The sequence below is a fragment of the Ictalurus furcatus genome, chromosome 13 (genome assembly GCF_023375685.1).
Source record: "Ictalurus furcatus strain D&B chromosome 13, Billie_1.0, whole genome shotgun sequence".
NCBI classification, from domain to species: Eukaryota; Metazoa; Chordata; class Actinopteri; order Siluriformes; family Ictaluridae; genus Ictalurus; species Ictalurus furcatus.
The window spans coordinates 19367338-19384773 of record NC_071267.1 but is presented as its reverse complement, the minus strand read 5'-3'; the positions used below and the strand labels follow the sequence as shown (position 1 = coordinate 19384773).

The 17436-nt window shown below is 39.2% G+C and overlaps 2 protein-coding genes across 6 annotated transcripts; one reads left to right on the top strand and one right to left on the bottom strand.

Moving 5' to 3' along the window:
* Positions 1–398: 398 nt before the first annotated feature.
* Positions 399–12365, bottom strand: narf (nuclear prelamin A recognition factor). Of its 5 annotated transcripts, none has more exons than XM_053639990.1 (13): positions 12187–12365; positions 11625–12055; positions 11139–11209; positions 10952–11017; positions 10264–10389; positions 10004–10136; positions 9674–9808; positions 8890–9008; positions 7769–7898; positions 6683–6755; positions 5456–5593; positions 4929–5086; positions 399–3043 (listed from the first exon to the last, which is right to left on the bottom strand). In XM_053639990.1, the coding sequence occupies exons 3-13, from the start codon at positions 11193–11195 to the stop codon at positions 2793–2795; spliced, it is 1386 nt and encodes a 461-aa protein (XP_053495965.1). In that variant the 5' UTR covers positions 11196–11209; positions 11625–12055; positions 12187–12365; the 3' UTR covers positions 399–2792. The 5 variants fall into 5 exon arrangements, with proteins under 5 accessions (XP_053495965.1, XP_053495962.1, XP_053495964.1 ...); XM_053639987.1 differs by having other exon boundaries at positions 11956–12055; XM_053639989.1 differs by having other exon boundaries at positions 11956–12055; positions 12306–12323.
* An 86-nt stretch (positions 12366–12451) lies between these two features.
* On the top strand, positions 12452–15539 carry LOC128617035 (cytochrome b-245 chaperone 1 homolog). The gene is made up of 7 exons (XM_053639993.1): positions 12452–12591; positions 12938–13025; positions 13127–13168; positions 13895–13968; positions 14089–14185; positions 14300–14444; positions 14692–15539. The coding sequence occupies exons 2-7, from the start codon at positions 12938–12940 to the stop codon at positions 14876–14878; spliced, it is 633 nt and encodes a 210-aa protein (XP_053495968.1). The 5' UTR covers positions 12452–12591; the 3' UTR covers positions 14879–15539.
* Positions 15540–17436: the final 1897 nt, after the last annotated feature.

Genomic DNA, 17436 nt, shown 5'->3' with positions numbered 1-17436 from the left:
CTCTGTGCACAGGTACATATTGCGCCATCTGTTATTCAGTGCACTTATAATAGGCATTTTAGTGGCAACAATGTGAAATCTAAGCTTGTGCAAATATGAATTAAGTGAGCACTCTACGCTTTCTCATACACTGTTTAACTTTAGGTATACTGGTGAGTACTGCCGAGTGCTTCAGCGTGTGAAAGGATAAAGATCAGCTTCACTAAAGAGCATGACAAATAAAAATAAGGTGAAACGATACACGATGAACCATGGAATCTAGCTCGCTAATACTAACCTTTAGTCTATTACAAAAATGCCTCAAACACAGGTGCCTGCTAGGCCAGGAATAGATTTTTACACAGGGACACACATTGCCATCATGTGGCGATATGCAGAATTCATTTTCAACCACCAAGTTCTCTAACAACAAATTTAATAATGATTGTACACAGGTAAGTGCAAATGTTTACATCCCCCATGGATTATTGATGTAAAAAAGCTAAACGTACAGTCATGTGAAAACATAAGTACAACCCATGGAACTTTTTTTTTTTATAAATATATTTGGACAAGCAAACATTTGATCCTCTTTGAAACAGTGGCTATTAAAAAAAAAGTGATACACCATCAAATGACAAAATTTAAATTGTGCAGTATTTTTCACAATTAAAATTAACATAAAAAAAGAACAGTCACTGGGAAAAATAAGTACACCCCTACATTCATCACACCTTCAAATCCATAAAATTAGCAGGTGCAGGTGGAACCCGTCTTATTTAAACCTCTCATATCTAGTGTCTGGTGTTCCCTTTGTTACTGAGGTGTGTGGTGTAATCATGCCAAGATCTAAAGAGTTGTGTAAGGCCTTCAGAAAAAAGGTTGTGGATGTCTAGGAGTCTGGCAAGGGATATAAAAAGATCTCCTAATTATTTGAAATACATCATTCCACCATAAGGAAAATAATCTACAAATGGCGCAGATTTCAAATGACTGCCAATTTGCTCAGGACTGGCCGTCCCAGCAAATTCAGCCCAAGAGCAGACCATCTGATGCAAAGTGCAAGATGTCTGATGTTCTCGGGGTCTCCAAGAACCCCAAGATTTAATCACAGGATCTGCTAGTAAGTCTTGCAATTGTTGGTGTCAAAGTCCCTGTTTCCATGTTACAACCAGAAAGAAGAGAAATTTGACCTGCATGGGAGGCGTGCCAGGAAAAAGCCTTTGCTGTCAAATAAGAACATTAGAGCAATACTACAGTCTGCCAATGAGCATATAGGCAAAGAACAGGCCTTTTGAAATAATGTGCTCAGACAGGTGAATCAAAGATAGAGTTGTTTGGCCACAGTAACAGCAGACATGTTTGACACAGAACAAAGACAGCTTTTCAGGAGAAGCACCTCATACCACTGTGAAGCACAGTGGTGGAAATGTTATGGTATTGAGGTTGCTTCGCTGCCTCAGGGACTCAGCAGCTTGCATTCATTGATTCAACTATGAATTCTGCATCATATCAAAAAGTGCTTGAAGATTATGTGAGGCCATCTGTCCAAAAGTTGAAGTTGAACCGAAAGTGAAGCTTTCAACAGGATAATGATCCTAAGCACACTAGCAACTCCAGCAAGGACTGGCTCAAAAAGAAGAAATGGAGGGTTATGGTATGGCCTAGTCAAAGCCTGGATTTGAATCCCATTGAAATGTTGTGGGGGATTTAAAACTGTTAGTTTAAATCTATGGATATTTCTGTTGAATAAATGATTAAAAAAGCTATTTTTACTTGTTTTGCTCAAGTGCATCAATTTTATTAATAGGCGCTGTTTCAAAGATGATCAAATGTTTGTTTGTCCAAATATGTTTAAAAAAAAAAAAAAAAGTCCATGGGGTGTGCTTTTTTCCCCCCACATGACTGTACTAATTTGTGGATGTATCCTATGTGTAACAAAGCAATAAACAGAAAACAAAGTTTTAAAAGAACCAAAAGCACAATTTCAAAGTTTTATAATAACTCTCTCTACTTCCAGACCTGATCTGGCAGAGTTGTAACAGGTGTCAAGAAGAATGGGGAAGAATTTTACAGCTGATGCTCCAATGGCTGTTTAGTGGAAGTGGACACAAAAAGGTTGATGGCAGTAAGGCATACAGGTTATTAATCAATATTCCATATCACATGCAGAAAGGGATATACAAACTTTTGAAGTAATTAGCATTATACTATCTGACCTTTTTTTTTTACTTGTGATAAATGTCCTTTCTTCCTTTTGTTCTGAGGGTATGCAAACTTTTTGACTCAAATACAGAAGTATTGTAGATCCTTGTTGGATGAAATTAAAATAATAGCATATTCCAGGACAAGCAAACTTTTATGGTTCATAAACCATATAGTTTTATAAAAATAATTGAATTATAATAATTGTGAGGGTAATTATTTCAATGAATATATTTATGTGGTGATGGCACCAATAACCAGTAAATATTTGAGCACTTTTTGCACTTTGTTATTTTAGGAACTCCCCCTGACAGGCACTAACAGTCCATGTAACCCAAAGCTATGATCATTTTTTTTATTATTATTATTATTATTATGCTCAAGGATTTTAGTCTAAGAGTAAAATACATATGACATCATGATATCCTTTACAATTCATTGATCTTAATGAAAGTTACATAACTTAAAAAGGCAGATCTGTGATTGGCTGCTAAGAGGTCACACGTCTCCTATAACAGGAAGTCTGCAACACCCACATCTTTACTTGGATCCTTTTGTTTGCCAGCTCTGACATACAGAAATAAAACAGGTCCCTTTTCTGGCCTCCATCACCACTGTATATCAGAACCGAGGGTGTTTGAGGGTGACTGTGTGTGGTTGTTGTAGTGAGTGTGGAGAGTCTGCTGGACACGTGGAGAGTCCTCTCCCTGCAGCCAGTCCTCATAGAGACGCTGGACTTCAGGGTTGGCCTCAGGAAGCCGGACGAACAGAGAGCTATAAACTTCCTCCATCTGCTGGACTAGAGCGCGATCAGGCCTTCCTCCTTCTCCCTCTGCCTGTCCACGCCCACTTATACAACCTGACACACAAAGCAGTCATGAAGAACTGTTCAGGGCTATTCACATGGATTCAGTTGTAGAATTTGCATGTAAAGAAGCAGAGCAAAGTAAAAAAAAAAATTCCTGGATGAACTGAAATGAGGTCTGCATTACTTGTTATCACAGAGGTTATTTTAAACACATACAGCATTTTCACTATGAATAACTTGTGTTTCAAGTTATTTTGACATCTAAAATAATTGTAGTATAGATGTGTAATAATAAACATGACTTCATATTAAGTTTAAATATATACTGGCACCCTAACTGGAAGGCAAAAATAGCATGCTGCTCATGAGACCCATCCTGTATAAAACCACATACAGTGCCTTGCATAGGTATACATTTTACTTGTAAATAATTTTGCTAATTATATTGATTGCCACTTCAGTATTATGTCCAATGGGGTGAATACTTATGTAAGGCTCTGCATATGGGTCAAAGGCAAATAAGAATAAAAATGAAATATTGTCAGAAAATATCCCACAGAGATTGATTTATAGTATTATTGTAGATTTCTAAAAACATTTAATAAAATCGTAATGTGTACCATTATTCTGAATGACAATTTTATTTCACGCTTAAATACATACATTTTTTTCCTTTTAAAACTAGAATATTGTGATAATATTTATACATAATAATTTGCTCATAATTGAAAACCTTCTCCCTTCTCACTCCAATTCTCTATAATCCAGAGTTTCTGCCTAGTGTTACAGACTCTGGATTTAAACTGGACCACGACCTTAGTACGAGTTGGCTATGTGACCTGTTTGTGGAAGGTTCTTTAATGTCCTTCGATGATTCAGTTCTGAAATATAATTTACCTAATTTACCACAAAACACGGTTCAAATATGCTACTGTCCATCTCAGATGAGACCGAGCCCAGAGAAGTCGGCGGTGCTTCTGGACAGTGTTGATGTATGTCTTCTGCTTTGTAAAGCCTAGTAAAGCCTTAACTTGCATCTGTGGTTGCAGCGGCGAATGGTGTCGACCGAAAGATTTACCAAAGTATCTCCGAGCCCATGTAAGGATATCTATTACAGACTCGTGACGGTTTTTAAGACAGTGACGTCTGAGGGATCGGAGATCATGCGCATTCAGAAGTGGTTTTTGGCCTTGCCCTTTACGCACTGAGATTTGATCGGATTCCTTGAATCTTTTAATTATATTGTGCACTGTAGAAGGTGAAATGCCCAAAATCCTACCGATTTGTCTTTGGAGAATGTTGTTCTCAAAGTGTTGGATTATTCACCGATGCATCTGTTGTCAGATTGCTGATCCTCTACCCGTCCTTGCTCTTGAAGGACTAGGCCTTTTTTTTGGAGGCTCCTTATATACTATGATTAGATGATTGTCTCACCTGTTTCACATCACCTTCTTATTTCAACTTGTCACATCACTATTAGTCCTAAATTGCCCCTGTCCCAACTTTTTTGGAATTGGGGTTGTATGAAATGATAAGAGATTATTCCTGTGGAGCTCCAGACATGTATTGTTCATTCGTAAACTGATACTTTTTATCGTATTTGGAATCCATATCTTGAGAACACTGAGGCTCCTTCCTGTACTATGGTCTAACATAGCATCTCCAGTGTTTCTTAGTCAGCTCTTTTTGGGTACTCTCCTGTCTCGGTTCGAATATATCCATCTTGATTTTAAATGCATACTTTTGTTTCTCATTCGATGCTGATGTTTTGATTTCTTCATTATGTGTAGGGAATTGTTTGATTATTGCTGTGTTGTAAAGTGTTAATGTCAATAAAAATAGAAAAAGAAAGAAAGAAAATCCTTTACATGCAAAATAAAATAAAACAAGATCCTCAGATATCTCAGTTTAAACCCTCACTGAAACACACTCATACCTCCAGGACAGGACAGAACCTCCACTAGGTGGTAGGGCACTTTGCCTTTCCGCATGCGGTGCACCAGGGTCTGAATGTTCCGGAAACCATAGACTGCAGCAAATTGAAGCAGAGTCTCTCCATCACGCTCTAGCACCACCTCCTGGAAGTCTCGGTTCCTAGCAGAAACACAGCACATGGCAGGAAATGATGACAACTAAACTGACAATATGTCGTAAGTTGAACTAAAATGTAAATAACGGGATTCTACGAATTCTTCCTTAAGTCTGTTGCAGGGGTGTCCAATCTTATCCGCAACGGGCCAGTGTGGGTGCAGGTTTTCAGTCCAATCAGGCAGGAGCCAAACATGATTCCATCTGTTTAATCAGTGGATCTTGGCTTTCAGTAGAATCAGATGTGGCTTCTGTTTGTTTGGAATGAAAACCTGCAACCACACCGTCGCTTTCCGAATAAGATTGGACACCCCTGGTCTATTGCCTAATGCATTTCCCAATTTTATACATTAACTAAATGATTGCTCAACTCACCTGAGTGTCTTGTATACAATCTCATCAACATCCAGGCCAAACAGCTCTTTGGCAGCATATTTTAAAATGTGCTCTAGAAAGCCTTCAGAGCCTCGACCCTCGTGCCTCATCAAGCTTGCATCATTGATTTCGCCAAAACTGTCACACACACACACACACACACACACACACACAAAATGGTCAATTTTAACCTGCCAGACCACTTTAGCGGTCATAACAACACAAAGACAGTAGGACTGATAATGAGTTATGACTAGAGGTCAACCGAGCGATCGGTTTTGCTGATTAATCAGCACCGATAACTAATTGCTGGAACTATTGGCTATCAAAGCGGCTGAGAAGGGTCCGCTGTCATTTTACAGTACGAGAATGGCCTCTAGAGGCAAAATAAAAACTATCACTGACAAATTTTGTTGTGTTATTTGAAGTGTTTTTTTTAATTCATTTTGGAAGTCTCTATATTTTATTTGTTACTTTTTGGTTCAGTTTGGATGTATATCTTTTATTTACTTTAATACTTAATAGTTAATATATATTAATATTTATTTCATTAAAAAAAAAAGTACAGTACATTTTTATGCTACAGTCCGCACTGTTTATTTTTGTAATAAAGTTCAGCAATATTTTAATTTGATTGTTATGTTTTCATTCAGTATCAATAATTGGTTGATTAGCCAGTTATCAGCAAGTACTGCCCAACTTAGTTATCGGTATCGCTAAAATCCACTATCTGTCGTCCTCTAGTTATGATTTGCATGATGTATGGTGTTGTCTGAAATCAAAACCTGAAATCAATAAGATCAATTGGCTTGACGATCATCTTTTATCTTTTCCTTTCTGCATTTTCATTTATTAAGTCAGCACCTAAAACCACTATAAAGTACACCAATTCCTTCAGCCTTAAAAAAAAAACTGTTCAGAAGTGTAATTTACACTACTTTCATATGTCTCATCCATGATATGTGACAACTGCTTCTTTAGTGTTGCACTGGAAATCTAAGATACTTTGGATGACATCGACTTAAATGACTTATTAACACAAGTAGCTCCATAACTCCAAAACAACACTTAAATAAGTGCTGAACATCAAACTTGTCTTGGCTAATCAATTATAGTTGGGGTAACTGCCTCAATGCCCCAGGCTCCAGCTTTCAGTTACTGAGATTGTGTTACTTCCTCAGTGCAAACATTAACCACAGTGAACGTTTGGTAATCTTACACACTTACACGTGATCCAGAGGAACAGGTTCAACGTCCTCCACAGAGACATTACTCTGGTCCATCATGTGCAGAATTTCCACTGAAATAACATGTGTACAACTTTAATTATAAACGAGAATATGAGGTACCTAGTAACATATGTGCAATTATACCAAAAAAAAAAAAGCTGAATCTGATCGGTCGGAAGGTCGGTTAGCTTTCAATTATAGAAGCTAGTGTCGGCTGTAACATAAATGAAAAAGGTTATTAACCGGATTAAATGCCATTACAAACGGTTAAAAAGTATGAGGAGTCGTTCATTAAATCAATTAAAAATTGGTAGCCTTGGGAAACTGCTGTGGTATACGAACAACAAAATACTTTGGGGTATGCTGTTATATGAGAAAACCAACTTTGGGCTGGTAACAGTCACGCCACTTCATTACACAACCCCAACGTTAATTATTTTCCTAGAACAGCACATCCTGCTGTGTTGTATTACTTACTTAACAGGAAATCGTACACAAACAGTATTACTACACCCCTTTTGCCACTCTTTAACAAAGAAAATCAATCAACTGATTAATGTGAACACAGTCCTGTAAACATAGTGAACAGTCACAGTACTGTGAACATAGTTCTGCAATAGCAAAAGATGGAAAAGAGTCAAGATTGTCTAAAAAAATAAAAAAATTGACAGTCCTACTTTCATTCAGTTCTAGCAGAAACGCATTTAAGTGTGTATCTGTCTGTCAAACCTGTGCAGATACGTGATTCACTAAAATGAAAAATTTCCTGAAATACACTTTATCTCCCCTAATTTCTTTCTTTTCTTTTTTTTTTTTTAATATTTCCATTAAGAAAATAGTCTGTAGGACTAATAATCACATTTCCTAGATGGCAATGAGGTAGTTTACCAGTTTAATATCCTTGAATTACCCACAAGTGTTACAAAAGTTACACTGCTTCAGACATAATACCGAATAAGGCAGTTTCACAGGTGAAGGACACAATCATAGAAAAACAAAGATAGTGACTGAGCGGAATCAACGCATGTCTAAAGTTACACATTTTTATATTTGGAAGAACTCCACAGATTTCTGGCTCTCTTACCTGATGTAAGCACACAGTCCACATCTCTTGTCTGGAGCAAGCTGTTGTAAAACTCTTCTCTCACCGCTTCCAGCTTTTTATCAAAGCAGGGAGCCACCACCACATGGTACACCTGCTCTGGGCTCAGCTTCTGCCAAGACACAACACAGGATTCATTCAGGCAACCGGTAATGTTCTTCCACAATTAACATAGACGTGAGGAAAAAAAAACATCAGTCGCTCTGGATAATGGCGTCTGACAAATGCCATGAATGTAAATGTAAAGTAAAGACAAGTGTGATTGATGGTAAGCAACTTACTGCTGTGCGTGTCAATTAAAGAAAAAACACCACTTGTGTATACATCCGTATCTATATACTGTACATACACTCACTGGCCACCTTATTAGGAACCCCAGTGCACCTGCTCATTCATGCAATTATCCAATCAGCCTATCATGTGGCAAAAGCACAGTGCAGAAAATCGTGCAGATGCAGGTCACGAGCTTCAGTTAATGTTCACATCAAACATCAGAATGTAGGGGGGAAAAAGTGATCTCTGTGACTGTGGTGTAATGCAAGATGGGCTGGTCAGAAACTGCTGATCTCCTGGGATTTTTACTCACACACGCACACCACTCTATAGAGTGGTGTGCGTGTGTGTGTGTGTGAGTGAGTGAGTGAAAATCCCAGCTAGATAAATCCCTATAGAATGGGGTGGGGTGGGGTGTGTGTGTATATATATACAGAATGCTTTGAAAAAACAAAAAGCATCCACTGAGTGGCAGTTCTGTGGGTGGAAATGCCATCCACACATGGGAGTGGTTCGAGATAACCGGAAGGCTACAGTTACTCAAATAACCATTCTTTACAAATGTGGTGAGCAGAAAAGCATCTTAGAACATACAACCAAAAATTAAACAGTTACGGCTTGGAACAAGACCAGGCAATATTTTTCCAATCTTAAACGATCCAGTTTCAGTGAACCCGTGCACACTCAAGACTCGGGTCGTTGCATAACGACCGTTAATAATAAATATAGATGACCCAATATTTAGTGACAATATTATTTCAATCAGGGAATGGAATCACTCAGCTGTCTTTTGACACAGACTGATAACTGTGAAGCTACGGGAAGCTGACCTGCTGTCTGGTGAAGTAGTCTTTGACCAGAGAGCCCATGACCTGCTGAGGTGACCTCGCTGTACAGATGTGCGGCGTGACCAGACTTCCCAGCACATGCTCTGCGTAGCGGATCCATCCTAATCAAACACAAAACACACACACTCAAAGCGTTAGGCAGCTGTTGTATCGAATGAGTGATTAAATGCTCTGTCAGGAAAGCACATGATATTATGATCACTATACTCAGTGCGATATGTACTCGTGGGGGGGTACAAATCAGATGTCAAGCTACCTAGAACAAGAAGATTAAACGTGTGGTCTATTATAGTTAGATTGTCCAGCAGAAACTTAATAGCTAAGTAGTCACCAGCGTTTTTAATTCTCTCATGTAACCATAGAATTTATGATTTATAATTAATTCCCTACAAGAAGATTCACAGAGGGAAGGAGTTTACAAAGAGGCAGAATTAAGGCTCTAACTATCTCTATGCGAGGGTGTGAGACTAGAAATGCTATTTATCTCACAACAGCAGGATGCCTTGGCTATCTCAACTCAGCCATGCCCCAAAAGAAGAGTGCATGTGTGTCACATATATACATTATAATAGAAAGCAGCACACTATAACGCTTATTTACTTATCACGATAAATTACACTAAAATGTTCCCAAGCCAATAAAGACTAATTATTTAAAGACAGAATGATTATATTCGAATGTAGTCGTTATTCTTGGCTACACTATGTACTGTAGAACATGGTGGAGACATGTACAAACATAACCACACTCATGAGAATGAGTTTACCTGGACATGAAGAGGTGAACATTGGCATAGCATGGACATCACTATGCCTGCGTCGATAGCGCTGTATAAACTCCCTCTGACTCTCCAGAATGCTGAAGCTAGCAGCCAGTGTTGTGTCAAACACATATTTCACTCCTGAGGACAAAGATAAAATATCTCTAGCTTTCTTTCTGGAAGGGAAACTGTTGAGCCATTGAGCCACAGGATCCAGTAAGTGCTAAAACACTGCCACATGCACTCACATTTAAAAATAAAAGTGGTTGGTATAAAAAAGGTTTCAAACAAAAGGAGGTGAGAAGCAACAACGTGCAACATGGCAGGCAAACTCACCAACACTCTTTAGGAAGCCACAGAGCTTGTGTGCAGCAGCCTGGACGTCCAGTTGAAATTTCACAGCAAAGAATGGCAATGACTGAGGACACACAGACACTACCAGGACTTTGTGCTTCAAGGAATCACATTTCTGTGTCACACACACACACACACACACGCCAAACAAATAACATCATGAGATCCAATCATGTCATAAAAAACATCCCGAGATGGTTTTATGGACAGACATTATGGCAACATTCCAAGGTGTTTCCTACCTTGTTGAGTGCAAGAACATGGTTGATCTCCTGCAGGCTCTGTTGGGAGATTTTATGGTTCTCTTCCTCAGACACACAGCCGTCGCAGGTGAGACACGCGCTCAGCAACACAGGTTGACCACTCACCTGGGAAGTACATCATACCGACCAGGTTAGATGGAGAAGGTAGTACTTTTAGATAGACATCGCTAAAAAGAAACAAATATTTATAAACATCTGATCCCCATTTAGAAAAAAAAACTGGTAATAACCCATGTAAAATATTTACACAGTCATCTGGCAAGCATGGAGGGTTGTAGACCAACTCTATTAGTTACTAGGACTTTAATCAGTATGCTAACACCACCAGGTATTAAGTATTTACATCCATATCGCTTATCCTACAAAGATTTGCGTAGAACCTGGAGCCTATCCCAGGGAACTCGGAGCACAAGGTGTAGGACACACTGGACGGGACGCCAACCCATTGCAAGGCACAAAAACACACACGTTCACACACTACGAACAATTCGGAAATGCCAATCAGCCTACAGTACAGAGCAGGTCTTTTGGACTGAGGGTGCAAACATGCACACAGGTCAGAAGCAGGAATCCATCCCCCAAGCCTGGAGGCACCAAGGACGTGTGAGGCTAACCAGAATGAGTATATTCCTACATATTATAAAGATATTTAAGAAGAATACATCACCTCTCCATTGGCAACCTCTCTGTCCTGCTCTAAACTTCCAGCTTCATCACTCTGTTTCTTCTTGCACTAGGAAACCAGATTAAACATGATTAAAAGTTAAAAGCACGTCCCTGTACCAGACGCCGGTGTAAACGCATCTCGTAATGTTTAAACGCATACGTAATGTTACATATTTTCAAGCCATTACCTGCTTCGTGCAATTTTCACATTTCTCCTTTCTCCTTGCGATGAGAACCTCAGACATTGTGCAAGGAATCCCTGCGAAAAAGAATCACAAGCGATGGCACAAATGAATTTGTCTAGCTGCTAGAAAGAAGAAAATAAAATCAGGGCTGAAACTAAACCATCTTCCCATCTATCGTGGGATGGGACTTCAGATCCTGTAAAGTAACTCTGTAATTATATCTTATGGAAAGGAGAAAGCACTACCCTGAACCCGACTGCAATCACATAAAACATATATTAAGACAAAGCTGAAGGAAAGTGTCTGATAATTAAAGGTTCCCAGGATAGGTTTGACCATGATTGCTGTTTTGTTTCTATCAGGGATAAAGACAAGCAAGGTTATTGTGTATCTTCTCATTATGTCTTCAAGTAGCAGATGAGTTACTGGTTCATTATAGGCTGAAGTTGATGGGAAAGTGGCAGAAATGGGTGGTGTTGGGGTTGTTACCTAGAAGGCGGCTGCTCCTCGAGTTAGAACCAAGAGGACAACGTTTAAGATCCCAGTTAGACTTGGAAATCAGTTAGCCTTCTCTTCTTACAGTATGTAAACGCAGTTTAGCGGAAACAGACATTAAAACAGCCCAATGCAAATACCAAACCGGGTCAAACACTGGGGATAGCGTCCGAGCAGGAACTCTGCACGTGAGCTGAACGAGGTCCGAATGTTCTTCATAAAGAAGTTCAGAGGTAAAAGTCACATGGCCGAGACCCATGTAACAGCTAGCTTATTCAGAATCATCGAAATTCGCCGAAAAAATAAATAAGAAACTCTATCATACCTTGACACAACATCGACACATCATTGTCCTTTAGCTCGGACAGTGCGCATGCGCTAATCCGCACTGCCTTACTCGCTCTCGCTCAGTCTCTCACGCGCACCTACGTCATTGTTTCCCCAAACAAAAACAAAATAAATAATTTTATTTCGAATTAACAACAATAAACAAGGTATCCGCTTTGTATATATGGCTATATAAGGTGAATTAACAACAACAACAAAAATTATTTACTCCATGAGTTTCCGACTCTAGAGTCTAAAGCACATTTTGTAACATTGGTCAAATCTCCAATTTGGTCCTGAACTCCTTCCTCGAGTGCACTTGTATAAAGGCGTATAAGGCTAACGTACTTCACGCCCTTTCGTAGCGCACTACAATCTCAACAGGGAGCCGTTTGGGAAACAGCCGTTGTACCTTTTCGAATAAGAATATTTGTGGGTGGGTCTTTGAGGAGGCGGAACTTAAAAATGTCATCACCCAATCAAAATTCACTGCGCTTTGGGGGAAGTTGGGAATCCCCGAAAGTGGCTTTATAGAAACGTATGGACCGGCAGGAAACATCTCTTATAATATTGAAATCTGTTATTTTGTGCATCCGACCATTTCGATTCACGGACACTTTAAAGATCTGATAAGGTGAGTTTTCGGTTGCTTCCGGGTTTTTGCAGCCTCACCCTCGTGACCACGTCTGATCCGGGCTCGATGCGCCACACTGGTGTGGGTGTTGTCCTTCCCATCATCCTCATTATGTACATGTTTTGATGTCTTTGAAAGATATTATGGTTCTGTCTATGTATTTTCGTCATGTGCAAGCATCATTACTTTGTAGTAGAACTAATTTACTTAATGTCTTATGCAATTAGATGAAAACACTTGCTGTTAAACAGGAAATTGCGCAACTGTTAAGCACACTCATTTATGTTATCCATGTTATTCATTTTGAAAACCTAAATATATATATATTCTTTCTTTCTTTTTACAGATGGTGTACATGGTGGTTGAGAAGCACACATCTGAACTTCTCCATCTGAAAAGATCACCAGGGATGAGATCTTGGTCCCTGTTTGTCGGTATGAATGGGGGGACGTTGACATTGTGCAATTAGCTTACAAGGAACTGCATATTCTCTTTACATGAAACTTGCTGTTTTACTTTTTTTTTTTTAATCCAGGGATTGTGTCAGTTGGCCTCGCAGCAGCATATTACAGTTCAGGTAAATATTACAATATATAAATAATATGTTTGTTTGTTTTTTTTTTTTTACACCCTTTTATCACATAGACTTACCACGTAAGTGCACTTTCCATATACAATTACTGACTTTATATCAATGCAAAGCAACCAAATATATGGGCACTGACAGTGGTACATGTACAGTATGTATCAGGTGCATTAGTGTTGCTGGAATTTGTAAACCTTTTAATGTTACTGCTGGTATTAGAAATAGCCCACCAACCAAAAATATCCTGCTAATATTAGTGGAGTAGTCTTAAAAACCCGCACTGACAAAGCAGCAGAGGACGATTAATGCAAAATTTGTCCGGATAAATGAGCTTCAGTCTCTAAATATACACCTACAACATGCAACAATAAGGTGGGTGTCTAATAAAGTGACCAGAGCACAGGTGGCCAAATACGCAGTGTTTTAAATCCCCGACAACACTTCTGCACATGATACATTTGTACCAGCAGCACACATACGGTATCACCATGTGACTACCGTGACCATGTCAGTGTCAGTGTCAGTGTCAGCAGTCCAACACACTAATAACATCTGTTCAGCGGTAAGCTTGTGGTGGTCCTGTTTCATTCAGTAATTGTATACCTACAAAGTGCATCTAGGTGGACCTGATTAAATCTAAATCACTTTCAATAAATGGTTCTGATATATTTCTTTAATAACCATGTTTTTTTTCTTTCTTTCAATCTTACACTGTAGACAGCGTGTTATGGAAACTATTTTATGTAACAGGCTGCCTATTTGTTGCCTTACAAAACATGGAGGAGTGGGAAGTAAGAGATGCATGATGATAAGTGTGTGTTTTATAACACACTCATATTTTGTAAGTTACACATTCTTTACTGGCGTATTTAGGAATTTTTGGATTTTATTTTATTTATTTATTTCTACAGGAGGCAACATTTGACAAACCGAACAGTGTGATTGAACTGAAAACCTTCAGTCTGTATGCAATGATACTCACGTTGTGGAAAAAAGGACAAGAAAAAGGTGTCAATTGTGTTAGCCATAACTGTACATTTCTCACGGCTTACGTTCCATGTTAAAAGCATATTATTCGCAAAGCGGCAATATTGAAAAATGTTGTCGCTGAATCTATTTCAGTGTTGCTGGATTTGCGGCATTTGCGTGATATAAGCATTCAAGAGGAGAAGGTGCGGTACCTGGGGACGGGTTATGTACTGGTGCTTCGGATGGCCACTGGATTCTCACATCCTCTCACTCAGAACGCTACCCTCAGTGGACGCAGGTTAGTGCAAAAACAGACATTTAGATTTGGGTTAAAACAGTGTGCCAAGCAATTTAACCCTTTGTATTACATAATTCACCACAAACTCATGAAACACTGTGTATCTGTAGATGTGTTGGGTTCCCCCCCCCCACAAGTTACTTTTATGTCTTTTTCTTGGCATGACAAGGGACATTTTCAGGGACATAATCCCAAAACAAGAAGTATGCAACATTTTGATATACTGTGTTTATGGCTTTTTTTTAAGTGATGTAGAGGACCTTTCTGTACTTCTGAAGCGCTTTTTGGAACTCGAGGCTTTGCAGCAAAATCTGACTCAGGAAGATGAGGATGAGCATTGCAATGAAGATGATGATGACTTTGAGCAGCTGGGGATGGAGGGGGACGACGAGAGCAGTGATTCAAGCGATCAGCATGAACGGCCAACTCAGTGACCTCTGATCCTATGAACATGTTTTCGACACTGAATCTTAATTGACCCTAATTAACAACCCAAACACTCAGTCTTAAGGATGAGCAGCTATCTGAGAACATTCCCCTTTATATCAGTGCATGAATATTATATCTGTCTTAACGTAATCTTTTTGTCTACCTCAGTAAAGATGCCTTACCTAGAATGTCTGGCAAGCTCTAAATAGGTAGTGAGTATGGCTAAGTAGTAGTAGTAGTAATAATAATAATAATAATAATAATAATAATAATAATAATAAGATGAAGAAGAAGAAGTAGTAAGAAGAAGAAGAAGACTGTATAGGATATTATATATTCAAACTGTCTTTTGAAAATACTTTCCAAATCTTTGGTGTAGAAAAAATGCAAATTTTCCTCTGGATGGTTTAAGAAGGTAGTACTGCATGATTTTAAATTTTGATTTGATGCACAATCATTCATCGACCCTGACATGTGTACAGGTGCTAAAACTATAAGGGCTTTAAAAACCACTAGAAGAGTTATGAGATTGTGTGTATGATGGCATTGGACATTATTAAAAATGGTCAGCACTTAACTCAAAGTAATGATTTTTAGGCTGTATATATTTGTTGTAAAATATTTTAGCTCACTGTGATCATATTAAAAAAAAAATTTGATGAATAGATCTATATTGTCAGTGTTGCGCTTGTAAATGGAAAGCTTTGAAGTGCAAAGAGGGCTAAGGCTCAGTTCAACCTGTACAGTTTTGGTAAAACTAGGCACCTTCTAGGAAAATAAATGAACTGACATGTCTCAGGTACATCCACAAGAAATATACATTTTGCATAACATGCTGAAGAACACTTACATTGGCAATGCATAATAATGGGGAAATAGGAGTTCTTCCTGTCTGCTTGTCAACGCAGTTGGGCGTGTACTGATCATTTGAGAAAAAAGAGAAGTGTATTAGCATACATGATATGATCTCAAGTCAAGTCCATCTATTTGCTACATGCTGCTTATCCTACACAGGGTTGCAGGGGAACCTGGAGCCTATCCCAGGGAACATGGGGCATAAGGCGGGGGACACCTTGGATAGGGTGCTAACCCAACTCAGGGCACAGTCACGCAGCCTACAGAGAATTTGGAAATGCTAATCAGCCTTTAATGTACATATTTTGACTGGGGGACCTGGAGGAAACCCCTGAAGCATGGGGAGAACATGCAAACTCTGCGTACAAAGGGGAGAGGCAGGATTCGATCCCCAACCCTGGAAGTGCAAGGCAAACATGCTAACATGATACACCCACACACACACACACACACACACACACACGGGGAACAGCATAGACAAGTAAGTACAATAACTATAATAATAATATACGCTACAACATAAAGAGAGGGAAAAAACAACACGTTATTGCACTAAAGTCATGTAAGATGACAATATGTAAGTGTCCCAAGTGGCAGAGGGAGGAGCAGGGGGAAAAACAAGTGAAATGTGTGTCAAGTGACTTGGTGATATTTGGGATGATGATGAGGCCATAGCCAGCAGGTAAAAACTGTTCTTTAGCTGGCTTGTCAGTGACTGGATGCTCTGAAAACATTTGCTAGATGGCAAATCAGAGAATAAACTCTGTCCTGGGTGACTGAAGTCTGAGGTCAGTTTGTGTGATTTCCTCAGGCACCGTGACCGGTAGATGTCCTATATGACAGGGAGTTTGTTGCCTGTGATGAGTTGTGCTGTTCACTCCACAGAGCAACTGCCATACCATACAGTAATGCACCCAGTTCGGATGCTCTCTATGGTACAGCGGTAGAAGCCAGTGAGGTTTTTTGGGTTAAGTCCAAACTTCTTCAGCCTCTGCAGGAAGTAGAGTCTGTGGCAGGCAGACCTTATGATTGTCTGGGTGTCTAGGGACCAGTTGAGGTCATCAGTGATGTGGACACTGAGAAGCTTGAAGTTCCTTACCCTTTCCACAGCAGCTCCATTGATATGTAATTGCTATGTAAGATAGCGTGTACACCGCTCTGAGACTTCCTGTGGTCCATTATCATTTCCTTCTTTTTGCTGATGTTAAGAGAGAGGTCATTGTCATGGCACCATTACAACACACCTCTGATCTCCTCTCTGTAGGCTGTCTCATCTTCATTTGTGATGAAGCCCATGTTGGTCTCAATCATCATTAAAACTTTCAACAATTCTAAAAGTTAAAATGCTGATAATCTGTTTCAATAAGAACAATTAGCACATAACCTGGGGGTTAGGGTGATGAGTTGGGCATCAAGCTAGTATTTCAAAGCAGAATGATGCAGGATGCAAAATGTTCAATAAGTAGCAATTTGTGGTGTCAATTTGTCAATAGTCAATTGGTGGTGTGTTTTGCTGAAACTGAGATCATTTAAGACAACCCTCAGCTAACATTCTAAACTAGCATTAGTTGCCATTTTCAATATTCTTACTGTAGTAACACCGACACTAAACACCTCTCTTTCTGTGGTAAAGAATGTAAATTAGTCTATATGCAAATTAAGCTTTTCAACAAGAAGCTGAGATGTGTACAACTCATTTTGAATCTGC

Excerpts from the sequence above, each read along its gene's own strand:
- narf (XM_053639987.1), bottom strand. Across the intron at positions 11,018-11,138 it reads GTGAAAATTGCACGAAGCAG|TGCAAGAAGAAACAGAGTGA; the intron begins GTAATGGCTTGA and ends CTGGTTTCCTAG. Across the intron at positions 9,809-10,003 it reads TGGCTTCCTAAAGAGTGTTG|GAGTGAAATATGTGTTTGAC; the intron begins GTGAGTTTGCCT and ends CTTTGTCCTCAG.
- LOC128617035 (XM_053639993.1), top strand. The coding sequence starts at position 12,938 with ATGGTGTACATGGTGGTTGAGAAGCACACATCTGAACTTCTCCATCTG. Across the intron at positions 13,969-14,088 it reads AAAACATGGAGGAGTGGGAA|GAGGCAACATTTGACAAACC; the intron begins GTAAGAGATGCA and ends TTATTTCTACAG. Across the intron at positions 14,445-14,691 it reads GCTACCCTCAGTGGACGCAG|TGATGTAGAGGACCTTTCTG; the intron begins GTTAGTGCAAAA and ends CTTTTTTTTAAG.